This window comes from Pongo abelii, chromosome 13 (assembly GCF_028885655.2).
Source record: "Pongo abelii isolate AG06213 chromosome 13, NHGRI_mPonAbe1-v2.0_pri, whole genome shotgun sequence".
Taxonomy (NCBI): Eukaryota; Metazoa; Chordata; class Mammalia; order Primates; family Hominidae; genus Pongo; species Pongo abelii.
This window is the reverse complement of record NC_071998.2, coordinates 100,218,668-100,235,516: the sequence shown is the minus strand read 5'-3', so window position 1 is coordinate 100,235,516 and position 16,849 is coordinate 100,218,668. Positions and strand designations below refer to the sequence as shown.

General features: G+C 41.4%; 1 protein-coding gene across 1 annotated transcript in view; it reads left to right on the top strand.

Annotated features, from left to right (window-relative positions):
- The window catches only part of FRRS1L (ferric chelate reductase 1 like), a 30,790-nt gene extending 18,451 nt beyond the window's left edge, over positions 1–12,339 (top strand). Inside the window, exons 3-5 of the mRNA XM_024252338.3 lie at positions 1,531–1,669; positions 7,093–7,339; positions 11,062–12,339. Of these exons, the coding sequence (XP_024108106.3) occupies positions 1,531–1,669; positions 7,093–7,339; positions 11,062–11,234 (559 nt within the window). The 3' untranslated portion in view covers positions 11,235–12,339. The remainder of the gene's footprint in view (positions 1–1,530; positions 1,670–7,092; positions 7,340–11,061) is intronic.
- Positions 12,340–16,849: the final 4,510 nt, after the last annotated feature.

The following is a 16,849-nucleotide window of genomic DNA, read 5'->3' as shown; positions in this document are numbered from 1 at the left end:
CTTCCCTTGTTCCTTTTCATCTTTTTCGCCCCAGTCCTCTGTTGCCTTGATCCTGTTATATCTCTTCCTGACTGCTTGGGTATTTCTCCCAGCATAGTAGTACATTCCTGTCCCTTCCTCAACACTTAGCACCCCTGTGCCCTGTTCCTTTAGATACCTTCCATCTGTGCATAGATTGTCCCACCCATTGCTTCAAATTTATACCATTCTGCAAATGGTGTAATACAGTGTTCCTCAAACCAGGGCTTGCTTGTTCTGAAAGGATCCACAAGTCCTCTGTAAGAAAATTTAAATTTGTGTTTTCATTTCAGTGGTGCTCTCAAAAAAACATGAATGTCTGCATAATCTCACTATTTGGATAATCACCTTATATTATTGTATGTTTTAGTGTCTGAATTTGTAATTATATTAGCAGCAAGTAGCCCAACAGAACAAAGGCAGATTTTATAAATAAGGCCAAGCACAGTGGCTTGACTGTAATCCCAGCATTTTGGGAGGCTGAGGTGGGTGGATCACCTGAGGTCAGGAGTTCAAGATCAGCCTGGCCAACATGGTGAAACCCCATCTCTACTTAAAATACAAAAATTAGCCAGGTGTGGTGGCCCACGCCTGTAGTCCCAACTACTTGGGAGGCTGAGGCAGGAGAATTGCTTGAACCCAAGAGGTGGAGGTTGCAGTGAGCCAAGATCCTGCCATTGCACTCCAGCCTGGGTGACAGAGTGAGACTCTGTCTCAAAAAAAAAAAAGAAAAAAAATTTATAAATAAATATTGCATTCATTCATGGTCCATGAGTACCAGATGGGGGTATTCATTTGGTGTATCGCATAAATAAGGATTTTGCAGCAGTTCAAACAGATAAAAGTGAAGAGTTGAGCCGTCATGCTATAGAGAGTAGTAAGAACATGCTCTCAACTCCAAAGACCCTGCACGATCTAATCAGATACCACATGCACATAAGCAGAAATTTACTTTCAGTAAAGCCCCATCATCTGTTGCATGAGTGCTGTGAATTTCAATGTTCCTGGTTTATTAGTTTAATTTATATTGAATTTGTAAATTTGTGTTAGTTTGATTATATGAAAATTTGTAAGTTAAAAAGAGTTGGTATACATTTAATTAACAGAAACAATTTAAATGGTTAACTTGGAGAATCTTTTTCCATTAAAAGGGATTCAGAAATAATTCAGTAGTAACTAACATGTAAAAGACTCTAATATTAATATAATGTAGAGAACACTGGCTGGGAGTTTAGAGACCCAGGTTCAAGTCCTGTTGCAACCGCTGACTTCACTATACAACCTCGGGCAAGCCCTTTCCCATCTCAGTACTGCAGTTCTTGTGTACAAAGTGGGGCAGATCATCTCCAAGGTTCCTCCTAAGAGAGTGAAACTGTTTTTAAGATTCCAGGTAGCAAAAATCCAGTGTGTTTAATAATATTGCTTAGCATCCCACCTGATACATGGTAGATGCCCTCTTAATGTCTTTTGTGTAAGTAGAAGCAGTAACGTCTCTTTCGATATATCTTCTAGATATGGCAAACCAGGCTGTAATGCAGAGACCTGTGACTATTTCCTCAGCTACCGGATGATAGGGGCTGATGTAGAATTTGAGCTGAGTGCAGACACAGATGGTTGGGTAGCAGTTGGATTCTCTTCAGACAAGAAAATGGTAAGATGCAAAACATGATAGAAGCTGATTTTTTCTCTTTAGTTGGCTGTGCTATTTTGATTTTAGAAGCAAGTTAATTGATCAAAGCAGTATAATGATCAAATTAGTTATGGCTCTCTGATTGCAAGTTAAAAAAAATTCAGCCTAGCTTAAATGAAAGGCTTGGCTATCAGAATCCAAGCTGTCTTGTGGCACCTCTATTCATCAGCTGTTTCCACAGTAAGACTGCAAAGAAGAGGCCCCCGTGTTATAAGCCTTATGTGGCTTATAACAATGAGCATTTCTTGCTTGCTCACGTGTTCATGGATTGACTGGGATGCAGCTCATTTTAGGTGGGGTTCATACAGACTTGATGCCAGTCCATGAGTTGGATTCAGGTTTTCTCTGTGTTTTCACTAGTCATCCAAGGCACATTTTTTTCATGGCAGAGGCAGAAGTGAAAGAACCACTTATGAGAGGGAAAAACAACTTTTTTCCATCTCTACTCATATTCTCACTACAGAAAGAACACTTCTGTGACCAGATGTGTGGGGATGTTCCCCCACACCGCAAGCATTTCTCCAGTGGACAGCTGGGTGTCCTCTAATTCACTTTGTTTCTAACACTACCTACCTGGAGATAGCATTAGATCCCACAGGTTAAGGGTTCAAAACCACAAGACTGCCTCCATTTGAGGCACCAGTCACAAGCCCCAGGTTGTGACCTGTATTTCTGACCAGCCAGCTATAAATCTGGGGTGCTACCACCCCCTTCTGTTCAGTTAATCTCCTGGAGTGGCTCACAGAACTCAGAGAAACACTTTACTCATTTATTTATTTATTTGTTTGTTTGTTTGTTTGTTGATTGAGATAGAGTTTTGCTCTTGTTGCCCAGGCTGGAGTGCAATGGTGTGACCTTGGCTCATTGCAACCTGCACCTCCCAGGTTCAAGCGATTCTCCTGCCTCAGCATCCCAAGTAGCTGGGATTACGGGCACCTGCCACCACACCCCGCTAATTTTTTGTATTTTTAGTAGAGACAAGGTTTCACCATGTTGGCCAGACTGTTCTCAAACTCCTGACCTCAGGTGATCCACCCACCTCGGCTTCTCAGAGTCCTGGGATTACAGGCATGAGCCACTGTACCCCACCTACTTTATTCATTTATTATGAAGGCTATTTTGAAGGATACAGATGAACAGTTAGATGGAAGAGACACGTAGGGGAAGGCATGGGGAAGGGAGTGAGGAGCTTCAACACCCCGTTTGGTGCGCTACCCTTCAGGCACTTCCACCTGTTCAGCAATCCAGAAGCTCATCCGAACCCTGTCCTTTTGGGTTTTTTTTATTTTTTAGACAGAGTCTCGCTCTGTTGCCCAGGCTGGAGTGCAATGGCATGATCTTGGCTTACTGCAACCTTTGCCTCCCGGGTTCAAGTGATTTTTCTGCCTCGGGCTCCCAACATAGCTGGGATTACAGGCGTGCACCACCACACCCAGCTAATTTTTGTAATTTTAGTAGAGATGGGGTTTCGCATGTTGGCCAGGCTGGTCTCGAACTCCTGGCCTCAAGCAATCTGCCCACCTCAGCCTCCCAAAGTGCCGGGATTACAGGCACTTCCGTGCCTGGTCTCTTTTTGAATTTTTGTGGAGGCTTCATTATAAAAGGCATGATGGATTACATCAAGGAAGTTAAGAATTTGTTTCAACAATTTTGTCTTCCTCTGTACCCAGGGGCAAGAAAACCTCTGGACCTCAGACAGGACAGTGGCCAGGCACAGGCGGGGCCTCAGGCACACAGGCAGCTGTCATCACTGGCCCCTGCTCTTCCCTGTGCCTTGCTGCATTTTTCTCTCTTTCCTCTGGAGCCCCATTCTTTGCCACTTCACTGGGCCAGGCTTGTTCCCAAACTATCAGACTTTCTCAGTCCTCTGTGCTTTTGCCCTTGTTGCTGTTTCTGCCTAGAGCACCCCACCCTTCTCTTCACCTGGCCTATTTTGAGGCTTGTGTAGGGCTACGGGGGAGAGAGGAGGGCGGCTCAGACCAAAGTTCCAGCAGTGACAGTGGTGAGAAGGGCTCAGATTTTGAATTTTGCAAGTAGCACTAACTGAGGCCAAGGCAGGTGAATCGCCTGAGGTCAGGAGTTCGAGACCAGCCTGGCCAACATAGTGAAACCCCATCTCTACTAAAAATACAAAAAATTAGCTGGGCGTGGTGGCGGGTGCCTGTAATCCCACCTACTCGAGAGGCTGAAGCGGGAGAATCACTTGAACCCAGGAGGCAGAGGTTGCAGTGAGCTGAGATCGTGCCATTGCACTCCAGCCTGGGCAACAAGAATGAAACTCCGTCTCAAAAAAAGAAGAAAAAGAAAATAGCACTAACTGGCTGGGCCTGGTGGCTCACACCTGTAATCCCAGCACTTTGGGAGGCCGAAGCAGGTGGATTGCTTGAGGTCGGGAATTCGAGACCAGCCTGGCCAACATGGTAAAACCCTGTCTCTACTAAAAATACAAAACTTAGCTGGGTATGGTGGCAGGCGCCTATAATCCCAGCTACTCAGGACGCAGAGGCACAAGAATTGCTTGGGAGGTAGAGGTTGCAGTGAGCTGAGATGGCGCCATTGTACTCCACCCTGAGCAACAGAGCGAGACTCTGCCTCAAAAAAAAAAAAAAAAAAAGTAGCACTGACTGACAGGATTTGCAAGTGGATTGGATATGGGTTGTAGGTGTGTCATAGGAAAAGACTGGGAAACAGTCTAAGCAGTGGCTGGTCTGGTGGCTTTATTCTTGGAGAGGTCAGCAGGAGAATAGCCTTCAATGAGTTCCAGTCCAGTTGGTAAGACAATGGGTACAACTGGTAAGACTGTATGGATAGATATTAGTCTACTTATCTCCTGCCCTAGAGGCAGCAGTAGAAACAGCAGGGCATGCCACACCCAGAAGCTGGCTTGCATTGAAAGTGACCACTTCCTGTCCTAAATGTATTTGCACTCGTGGTAAGGCTGTTAAGATTAGGGGAGTGAGGCAGAGTGAGGAGCATTCAAATTTTGTTTGATATTTTGGTATCTAAAGGCCCATAAAGTATCTACTGTCATATTATCTGTGAAAGTAGAGGTCTCTTTTTTTCTTGTATTATTCCAAGAAAAAGCACAGATTAATTTTTTTTGAGAACCTAATGTATAGGAAAAACAAAATGGAACCCCTTTTTAAAAGCCTTTAACTTTTCAAAAATGGTACATTATTAGCCGGGCGCAGTGGCTCACAATCCCAGAACTTTGGGAGGCCGAGGCAGGCGGATCACCTGAGGTCAGGAGTTTGAGACCAGCCTGGCCAACATGCTGAAGCCCTGTCTCTACTAAAAACACAAAAATTAGCTGGGCATGGTGGCGGGTGCCTGTAGTCCCAGCCACTCGGGAGGATGAGGCAGGAGAATTGCTTGAACCTGGGAGGCAGAGGTTGCAGTGAGCCGAGATCGCGCCACTGCACTCCAGCCTGAGCAACAGTGAGACTCTGTCGGGGAAAAAAAAAAAAGATGCATTATTGTGTGCGTGTGTGTGTTTTAATTAGACTTTACGTTTTACAGCAGTTTTAGGTTCACAGTGAAATGAAGCAGAAGGTACAGATTTCCCATATACCCCCTGGGGAGCCTCCCCCATTATCAACATCCTGCACAGGGTGGTACATGCATTACAACTGATGGACACTTTTTTTTGTAACTTTTTATTTTTTTGTGATGGAGTCTCACTGTATTGCCCAGGCTTGGAGTTCAGTGGCACTATTTCGGCTCACTGCAGCCTCCACCTCTCAGGTTCAAGCGACTCTCCTGCCTCAGCCTCCCAAGTAGCTGGGATTACAGGCACCTGCCACCACACCTAGCTAATTTTTGTATTTTAAGTAGAGACGAGGTTTCACCATGTTGGCCAGGCTGGTCTTGAACTCCTGACATCAAGTGGTCTGCCTCAGCTTTCCACAGTGCTGGGATTATAGGCGTGAGCCATCACACCCGACCAAACTCTTTTAACTTTTTTAAACTTGTTTTGAAAAAAATATAAACCTGTAGACAAGCAGGAAGGATAGTAAAGGTTTAAATGACCCTCCCACCTCAGGCTCCCAAGTAGCTGGGACTACAGCTACTTAGATTAACAAAATAATAACTTTTTTATTGTGGTAAAATGCACATAACAAAATTAACCATTTTATTTTTTGTTGTTGTGTATTTATTTTTTTATTTTTATTTTTTGAGACAGGGTCTCACCCTATTGCCCAAGCTGCAGTGCAATGGCACAAACAAGACTCACTGCAGCCTCAACCTCCCCAGCGATCCTCCTACCTCAGCCTCCTGAGTAGCTAGGACTACAGGCATGAGCCTCATGCCCAGCTAATTTTTTAATTTTTTGTAGAGATAGGATCTCACTGTATTGCCTAGACTGGTCTCGAACTCCTGGGCTCAAATGATCCTCCTGTCTTGACTTCCCACATTGTTGGGATTACAGGCACTAGTCACCACACCTGGCCAGAATTGACCATTTTATTTTATTTTTTTGGGACAGGGTCTCATTCTGTCATCCAGGCTGGAGTGCAGTGGCACCAAAATTTATGATTTTAAAGTGTCAGTTCAGTGGCATCAACTACATTCAGTGTTGTGCAACCATCACTACTCCCTAGTTCCAGAACTTTTTCATAAATAATGACATTAGCCACACATGCTTTATTCTCGGTACTGCTGCTACTGCTACTGCTACTGCTACTACTACTGATTATTATTTTTTGGTTGTTATTTTCTGGAATTTTGGCATTTTAATAACAAATATCGTAATCTTTTAACCCTAAATACTTAAGTAGGTATCTCCTAAAATCAAGAATGTTCTCTTTTATAATATAGTTTATTAAATTCAGGAAGTTTAACATTGATATGATGGTATTATTAAATATATTGTTTGTTTTCATATGTTGCTACTTGTCCCAATACTGTCCTTAGGGAAATTTTGGGTTTATAGCCCAAATTTCTATGTAGGAATACCTAGAACTGCATTTTGTTGTCATGTATATTTTGAAATAGTTTCTTAGCCTTTTTTTTTTCTTTTTTTGGTCTTTTATGACACTGACTCCTTGAAGATTATAGGCTAGATTTTTTTAAAAATTTTTTCGTAGAATGACCTTCAGTTTGAGTTTGTCTGATTGTTTTCTCATGATTAGGTTGGTTTGTGTTTTGGGCAGGAATACCACATAGGTGGTAATGTCTTCTCCAAACATCAGTCAGGAGGCACTGAATGTCACTTATTGTGATGGTAACTTCGGTCTCCTGGTTGAGACTTTTTAATGGCACTTAAAAGAATTTTTTTGGTGGGATTTCAAATTGCAGAGGTGATGGAATGTATATTTCTAGTGACCAGTGTGCAAAAGATGAACCTTTGACTTTTTTTTTTTCTCAATCATTTCTCATGTTAGGGTGGTGATGATGTCATGGCCTGCGTCCATGATGACAATGGCAGGGTCCGCATACAGCACTTCTATAATGTAGGCCAGTGGGCAAAGGAGATTCAGAGAAACCCTGCCAGAGATGAAGAAGGAGTTTTTGAGAATAATCGCGTCACCTGCAGATTTAAACGCCCTGTGAATGTTCCCAGAGATGAAACAATTGTTGATCTGCATTTGAGTTGGTATTATCTGTTTGCTTGGGGTCCAGCCATTCAGGGTAAGCTTACATTTCAGCATCTGGATTAAACACCAGACACCACTGTGCTTGTGTTCATTACTAATTGAAGTCACACTGTGTGCACAAGAGAGCGATAAGCACTCTGGATCATTTAAAGGAAAAGGAGATGCGACTCCTACCTTCAGAAGGTTATAATGGACTTATTATAATGGACTTATTATACGGACAAACAAATGAACAGTTACACACATGCGAAGCTACAGCAGTACAAGATAGTATGTCATGGGTGATGTGCTTAATGAAACAGATCATGTATCTGCTGTATGTAGGGCTCTGTTCAATTCTCACAGCATTCTCATTTACTCCTCACCATGTCCTTGAGAGGTATATGTATTATTGTCCTGGTTTTAGAGAGATTAAGAAACTTGCTCAAGGCCATACAACTAATTAGTAGAAGAATTAAAATTCAATCCTAAATCTGTCTGACCCCAAAGCCCATGAATACTCTTAACTCCTATCTTGTAAATATAAAAAGACTGAACAGGGGCTAGATGTGGTGGCTCATGCCTGTAATCCCAGCACTTTGGGAGGATGGTTTGAGCCCAGGAATTCAAGACCAGCCTGGGCACTATAGTGAGAACCTGTCTCCATTCAAAAAAAAAAAAAAAAAAGAAGAAGAAGAAGAAAGAAATCATAAAAAGTACTGAACAGGAAGGGCTTCTGGAGACTTCTCCAGAGAGTGACACCAAGCATTTCATTAGGGCCCACTTTGTGACTATTCTGTTAGTCACAAATCTACCAAATTATCCCATAGTTTAACCCATTACTCCTTAAATATTTATGTGTATAGGAATTACCTGGCTATATTGTTAAAGTGCAGTTTTCTGAAGGTCTTCTCCTCTCCCCTCCCCTCCTCTCCTAGGGTCTTGCTCTGTCACCCAGGCTGGAGTGCAATGAAACAATCAGAGCTCACTGCAGCCTCCACCTCCCAGGTTTAAGTGACCCTCCCACCTTAGGCTCCCAAGTAGCTGGGACTACAGGCATGCGCCACTATGCCTGGCTAATTTTTTTGTATTTTTAGTAGAGACAGGGTTTCGCCATATTGCCCAGGCTGGTCTTGAACTCCTGGGCTCAAGCGATCCACCAGCTTTGGCCTCCCTAAGTGCTGGGATTACAGGTGTGAGCTACCACGCCTGGCAAGATTCTGCATTTCTAATAAGCTCCCTGGTCATGCTGGTTCATTGATAACCTCATTTTGGGTTGCAAGTCTCTGCAGCATTTCCCCAACAAAGACCCAAGGATATCATGAGACCTTTTAGAGACTGCTAAAATCAAGTTACACCGAGTCTTGAGCATTCCTTCTGGCTGATTAGCCTAAGGGCCTGCTCAAGAATGGAAGTGAGTTTGGTTTGCAGTCCTTGCACTGAGAATTCATTCTGGCTCCTGGTAATTGCATCTTTCTTTACTGTGTGCTCATCAACTATTTGCTGCCTAATCTGATCTGGTTGTTTTTTTCCTTCAATTCGTTTCCACCAATCAGCCCAGAGATGACATAATCTACCTTTTATTTTGCCTGTTGCCAATTGGGAAGACACTGGACTGTCTCCAGATTGGTGACACCTTCTCCATTTGCTAATTTCCCAGATTACCAACAGTGGCTCTGCAGTTATAACTTCAATTACTTTCGGTACCCTGGGAAATAAATTATATCTCAGCCTGGAGAAATGGAGTAATCTAAAATAGTGGGATTTGAAGTCTAAAAATTTGAGTTTGAGTATTGGTTCTGCCCCTTGGTAGCTGTATAATATTTAGCCTGTTATTTAACTTCTGAATTTCATTTCCTTATATCTAAAGTGGGGATAATAGTACTTCCTATTCCATGGAGTTATTGTAAGGATTAAGTGAAAACAACTATTTGAAATTGCTTTACCAATTGGAAAAAGCTGTATTTTCAGAAGGTCATCCTTTTACATATATGGCAGACTAGCCTAAAGTTCAAAGCCTTCTCCAAATCTCGTCCTGCTTTACCTGATAAGCTCCCTCAAGACTTCTGTTCTTCTCACTAACTCTAAGCAAAACAGGCACATTCCTACCCCATATACAGGCTTCTGCTTTTCTTGTTTTCTGAATGCCCTTCTATTTTTTTTTTTTTACTTTTTTTTTTTTTTATTTTTGAAACGGAGTCTCGCTCTGTCGCCCAGGCTGGAGTGCAATGGCGTGATCTCGGCTCACTGCAACCCTCAGCCTCCCAGGTTCAAGCGATTCTCCTGCCTCAGCCTCCCGAGTAGCTGGGATTACAGATGCCCACCACCACACCCAGATAACTTTTGTATTTTTAGTAGAGACGGTGTGTCACCATGTTTGCCAGGCTGGTCTCAAACTCCTGATCTCATGATCCGCCCACCTCAGCCTCCCAGAGTGCTGGGATTACAGGCATAAACCACCACACCCGGCCTCCTGAATGCCCTTTTAATGCCTTTTTATTGATTATATCCTTCCTATTCTTCTAAGGTCTCTGTAAGGGGGAAAACTTTGAACTAAGGCTTGAAAGGGGTATGAGGTTGGATTTCACTCAAGGAAGGCATGAACTGTAGGCGCATAGTTAAGTTGAGCAGCCCTTGCAGGTGACCAGTGAGCTGACGTTAGGTAGGAGAGGTGACTGGGATCTATTGAGAGAAAAGTCTGCTCTGTTACCCAGTCTGGAGTGCAGTGAAACAATCACAGCTCACTGCAGCCTCCACCTCCCAGGTTTAAGTGATCCTCCCACCTCAGCCTCCCAAGTATCTGAAACTACAGGCATACAAACCTGAGAAGTTTGATTTTTGCTGACTGGGGCCAGCACAAACACTAAGCAGGGACCTGACATGTCAAGTTTGGCAGGGCTTCCCTAGCAGATAGGACCTTAAAAACCCTCACTCTGAGCCCTATGCCTAAGGAGACCTTTGCACTGAATGCATATGCCTTAGTCTCCCTAACCCAAGTTTCAAATGGATTATTCAGGAGGTCAGACACTTTTAACCAACTGAAGATTATTAAATATATTTTACACACAGTCTGTACTTTTTTCCACTTGTAGCAAAATTAAAAGAAAGTTTCCCATCCAAAGACTTGTTTGGTACTTTAATCATCCCACTTTCTATACCATTCTACCCTAATCTGCCAGACACACAGACACACACAGACACACACCCAGTATACCACACTCCCTCTGGCATGGCCTGGGCAGGCTACTAAGTGTCCCACAGACAGTAGAGGAGGGCTTCCATTTGTAAGGGAGACGTTAGTAGTGTTGTCCGGAGTTGTTGATGATCCATATATATACAAGATAGATTTGAGGGAAAAAAGTTAGTAGTCTCTGCTGTTTGAAATAAAAATATAGTTTGCCCATTTGGGTATTAATAAGACAAAACTCATTAGAGCCATTTAAAGGAGGCAATCATACAATAATCATACAATATTGTATAACTAGTAGTTTTAAAATTGAGATGCCAGGAAACAGACCAACAGCATTGTTCTGATAGGGGGAGGGCAGATTAATGAGAACTAGTCTTTTTGGATAAATTTAACTAATTTCTATGTTCTTCATTATATGTACAATGATAGAGAATTCTGATAACTCAAATACCTGAATCCAGATCTTTGTAACCACTGCTTATGTATTCAACACTAAATAGACTTTTGATTTTTCCATTGTTTGCCTATACCATTATAAATCTGTTCTTTTTTCAATTGCCCCTTGCCCTTCTCTTTTTTTCTTAAAGGCTCTATCACTCGACATGATATAGACTCACCGCCGGCTTCAGAGCGTGTTGTCAGTATTTACAAGTATGAAGACATTTTTATGCCATCAGCTGCCTATCAAACCTTCTCATCTCCATTTTGTTTGCTTCTGATTGTTGCTCTGACCTTCTACCTATTGATGGGAACCCCCTAACCACAGCTGCAGGGCCAACAGATTACATGGATTGGGAAGTCTTTAGTATAAATATATTTTTTAAAGAATATCCAGTATAATTTTAGCTTCAATTATTTAAGAAAAAAAAAGCTCACATAATTACAGCTTTTTGGAAGAAAGAACAAGCTTCTTTTGTAGTCAAAGAAGATTGTTTAATAATGACCCTATACTTTTGGAACGTATTTACACCTTTTCTAAGAACTTTCAAATATGTTTTCTTATTTAACTTCACAACATCTCTGAGTTGGATTGATGAAAATTATGATTGCCATCTTCCTGAATGGGATTTGAGACCCAAAAAGACTGCCTTTTTATGATCCATATACCATATAACTTTGGCTAGAAATGACAAATTGAAAGGCAGAGAAAGAACTAGGTATAGAAATCATGTCTCAAAACAGTCTTTACTATGAGTGCTATAGCACAGACAGTTATTTTGAATATTACTAGGGAGAACTTTACTGAATGTCGTAAGTTCACAGTAGCCTTTTGGGCAGAAGAACTTTCAAATTTCCGTAAAGCAGAAGTGCTTTTGGATATTTACACAGCCAATGGGGAGATTGGAGGAAAATATAATGATATGAAAATAGTTCATATTTATTTGAAATTTTGGCCGAGCACGGTGGCTCATGCCTGTGATCCCAGCACTTTAGGAGGCCAAGACGGGCAGATCACCTGAGGTCAGGAGTTCAAGACCAGCCTGGCCAACACGGTGAAACCCCGTCTCTATTAAAAAGTACAAAAATGAGCCAGGCGTGGTGGAGCACACCTGTAATCCCAGCTATTCGGGAGGCTGAGGCAGGAGAATTCCTGGAACCCAGGAGACAGAGGTTGCAGTGAGCCGAGATTGTGCCACTGCACTCCAGCCTAGGTGACAGAGCCAGACTCTGTCTCAAAAATAACTAACTAAATAAATAAATAATATTTATTTGAAATTTCTTCTCAGTTAGAGAGTAGTTATGGGAAAACATTTTTACTGCTGTTTGGAAAGGTTAGAGACCAAACTGTGAGCATTCCTGAAGATGTAAAGTTGTGTTAATGATACTTAAAAAAAAAAAAAAAAGGGAATTCTTAGCAGTTAGAATTTGAACTTTTCTACCACTGAATTTTATAAAACTAAGGTATTCATCTGTGGTTATAGTGAATTCTCTTGTCAGAGCCAGCATACATTAAGTATGATTAAAAATGTATTTTTTTTTTTGAGATGAATTTTCCCTCTTGTCGCCCAGGCTGGAGTACAATGGTGTGATCTCAGCTTCACTGCAACCTCCGCCTCCCAGGTTCAAGTGATTCTCCTGCCTCAGCCTCCTGAGTAGCTGGGATTACAGGCATGTGCCACTATGCCTGGCTAATTTTTTTGTATTTTGAGTAGAGCTGGAGTTTCACCATTTTAGTCAGGCTGGTCTCGAACTCCTGACCTCAGATGATCCACCTGCCTTGGCCTCCCAAAGTGCTAGGATTACAGGTGTGAGCCACTGTGCCTGGCCTAAAAATGTATTATATCAGACAAAACATCTTAGTAAAAATTTAGGGCATTTTAATAATAAGCCAACAGTTTTTGAGACTGTAGAGATTCTAAGTAGAATTTTTTTTATGAGGCGGCTTTTTAAAAAAAAACTGAAAATGGAAAAATGACCCATAAAGTGAATTCACCTAGAATATCTATTTAAAATGTTCAGACTTGTGGCTGAGCGCGGTGGCTCACACCTGTAATCCCAGCACTTTGGGAGGCCAAGGCTGAGGTCAGGAGTTCGAGACCAGCCTGGCCAACATGGCAAAACCTTGTCTCTACTAAAAATACAAAATTTAGCCAGGTGTGGTGGCGCATGCCTGTAATCCCAGCTACTTGGGAGGCTGAGGCACAAGAATCACTTGAACCTGGGAGGCAGAGCTTGCAGTGAGCCAAGATTGTGCCACTTGTACTCCAGCCTGGGTGACAGAGGGAGACCCTGTCTCAAAAAAATAAGTAAAATAAAATGTTCAGACTTATAAACTGGACAGGTAGTCAGCATAATTCATAATAATGCCTTGACATTAGGAGCCCCAAAGGACTCCTTTGTTCTTTGTTCCAAATGTCTGTGCTAACTGCCCATTTTGAGGAGAGAAGTCTGCAGGTATAGTTAGTGCTGCTGAGATATTTCCACTGTGGCATTCTAGAGTTCTCTGGCTTGCCCTTGTTGCTTTAAAGCTGGTTCCAACTTCGTGGGCTTTATGATTGAACAACACTGGTGATTGTGATTTCTAATACCACCCTCCAGATTCATGTCACAGGTTGAAAGTCTGCCTGTGGGGAGAGCTTTCACATTCTCCTGGAGTTGAACCAAAATAAGGAAAACATCAACAAACACAGTTACCAAAAGCTTCTGAGGAGGGACGGAGGAGAAATACTGTTCATTGCAGATGGGGAGAAATTAAATGACATCAAGTGCATAATGGAACTGGGTAGGATTCAAACTCAAGTCTCCTGGTTCATGTCCTTGACTCCACTCTGGGCATGGCTAAGTCTGGCCTGTGTCTTATCTTCTCAGCTCTAGTGGCTGTTTAGTAGTGAAGATACTGATATGCAGGCAGCCATGTTGTAAATAAGAAGCAAATAGTTTTATATTTCTCTCTCTTATGTGTATAATATTTGAGCTACAAACAGGTTAAAACAAAAGAGAGACTTCAGCTTAGTAGCAGGCAGGGAAGGAAGAAGTGAATGCAGCTTCCTTCCGCTTACATTTCTAATCAAGCTAATTATTTCACTAATGATTTCTCATTTGATTACCGATTTTGCTTATTTATGCTTAGAACTTTAGTGACTTCTCAGTGCCATTAACGTAAAATGCAAGCCATTTCTGTGACATGCAATATCATCTTTTGCCACTCCTCCTCACTTGCTATGTCTTAGCAAGACTGAGAGGCTCTCAGTTCTTCAGACCTGCTCTATCTCACCTCTCATTTTGTTCATATTCTCCACCTCTTATGCCTGATGAACTCCTATTCACCTATCAGGTCACAACTTAAATATTTTTTCCTCCAAATCTCTGGACTACATAGGTCCAGGCCCCTATCAAATGCTCCCATAGCACATTGGGCTTCCTCATCAACATGCTCATTATACTTTTCTAGAATTGCTGGCTTGTGCTCCTTGTTATCTCCCTAATGCAGAGACGATTACTCGTCATTGTAGCAGACATTTATCCATAGCAGGTACTCAGCAAACATTTGTGGAATGAATGTATATGTGAAACTATACTTCTATGGCAATTTTGTTTGGTTCAGAAGGCTTGCATTTCATGTATATTAGGAGACTGGCCAACATTTTTATATTCTTCCTCCTGTGCTCAAACCATAAATAATTATGTTAGCAAACATTGAACTTTGTCTTTTGAAACATAAATAGAAACATCCTTAGTAACAGTACTAACAATAGTCATTTTTCAGAAATAAGAATTCACACCAGTGATACAGAATGGCCTTTGACTATTATCTCAGAGAACTACCAGTCGATAGACATGCTGAAGTGATAATTCCGTAGACTTCAGTTTCATTCATCCCTACTTAATATAAGAGAATCAACTTCTATTTTATGTCTGTATTCCCATTTTCTAATATACTACTTGTCACAGACGAGATGCCCAACCAGTGTTTTTTGTAAAGTACCTGAATAGATTAATAATAATGCTAGTGAAATAAATTTAGTGCTGTTCTAAGCACTTTACATGAATTAACTCATTTAATCCTCACCACAACCATAGGAAGTAGATTCTATTATTTATCCAATTTTACAGATGAAAAAACTGAGGCTGGTCACTTGACATAAATTACCAGTGCTGGCCAGGACTTTAGAGACCATTTAATCCAATGCTCTTATTTTACAGAGGTGCAGCTGAAGCTTAAGGAGGTGATATGATTTCCTACACATTCATGCACCTTCGTGCATATCCATTAAAACTTTTATTAAATAGAACCCAGTATCCACATTCCAATTAGCTAGGTGCCTTTTTTCCCCCATTTAGTAATTTACAATTAATCGGAGGACTTTTTAGTTATATTTAGAGGAAAGGAGCATGTTTTACTCTATATGAACTTTCTTCTCTGCTTAAAAGCATTTTGATTCTTTATTTTACCAGTCATTTTAGTTCTTTTAATAGGTTTAATCCACAGATCAAACAAGACCTAAATACATTTTTAACAATGTAACAATTTAAAAGGAATTGCCTAAAACCTAGGTCTTCTAACTTGGAGCCCAGTGCTTTTTTTTATTGCTCCACTGAGTCAAAAGGTGAATATATAAACATGATTTCAGATAAAATGCAGAAGCTGTATTTAATTAAGTTGGCTTTTGTCATTAAAGAAATCAGAAAGTTTGGACAACTCAGGAATGGATTTCCATCCTAGATGGTATTTACTACTATTTCTGGAATTAAGTTTACTGTCTATATTCAGGATTTTGTGCATAAGAGACGTGACCACTGAGGTTGTGTGTCATTCTTAGCTGTAGTCCAGGGGTCAGCAAACTTTCTCTGTTAAGGGTCAGATAGTAGTTTTTTGGCTTTTCAGTCTCTGTTTGGCTCTGCTATAAATAATACATAAGTGAATGAGCATGGCTATGTTCCAATAAAACTTAATTGACACTGAACTTTGAATTTCATATACTTTTCAAATGTCACGAATGTTTTCCTTTTGATTTTTTTCAGAAAGCCATTAAAAAAATCCAAAGACCATTCTTAGCTTGCAGGCTGCACAAAAACAGGAAGCAGGCTGGGTTTGCTTATGGACTGTGGCTTTCCCACCCTTGTTCTTAGATAGGGACACACCAATATGTCATGATTAGTTGTAAAGGATACTGCCAGTAACATATTATTACTGGTTAGTTGTAAGAATATCAAAGTTAGTGAATAATTTGTTTTTAAAATAAATTATTGTTGATTTATTTTTATAAATAAGTGGCACAGGGCATTCTCATGCTCTTGCATTCTAATATATTTTCTGGAATTGATGCAAAAGTGGTGGCAGTAAAGTACAGAGCTGGCTAAGCAGCAGTTTTGTCTTAAGTTAAGTGTGGTGATCGTGGTCAACCATTACTGCTGAACTGCTCTTCATGGTAAGGATTTCAGTGTTTCAGAGTAATTCATTAACCTAGAGATGTTTTAAAAAGTTGTATCGGCCGGGTGCGGTGGCTCAAGCCTGTAATCCCAGCACTTTGGGAGGCCAAGGTGGGCGGATCACGAGATCAGGAGATCGAGACCACCTGGCTAACACGATGAAACCCCATCTCTACGAAAAATACAAAAAAAATTAACCGAGCGTGGTGGTGGGTGCCTGTAGTCCCAGCTACTCAGGAGGCTGAGGCAGGAGAATGGCGTGAACCCGGGGGGCGGAGCTTGCAATGAGCCGAGATTGCACCACTGCACTCCAGCCTGGGTAACAGAGCAAGACTCCATCTAAAAAATAAATAAATAAATAAAATAAAATAAAGTTGTATCAAAATCTGCTGCACCATGGGAGTGTTTTACACATGTGATGTGGCATCTACCTTATGTACCATAATGGAAAAATGTTTGAGAACCACTGCACTAGGCCAAAGGCTGGGATGTGTATACTTTGCT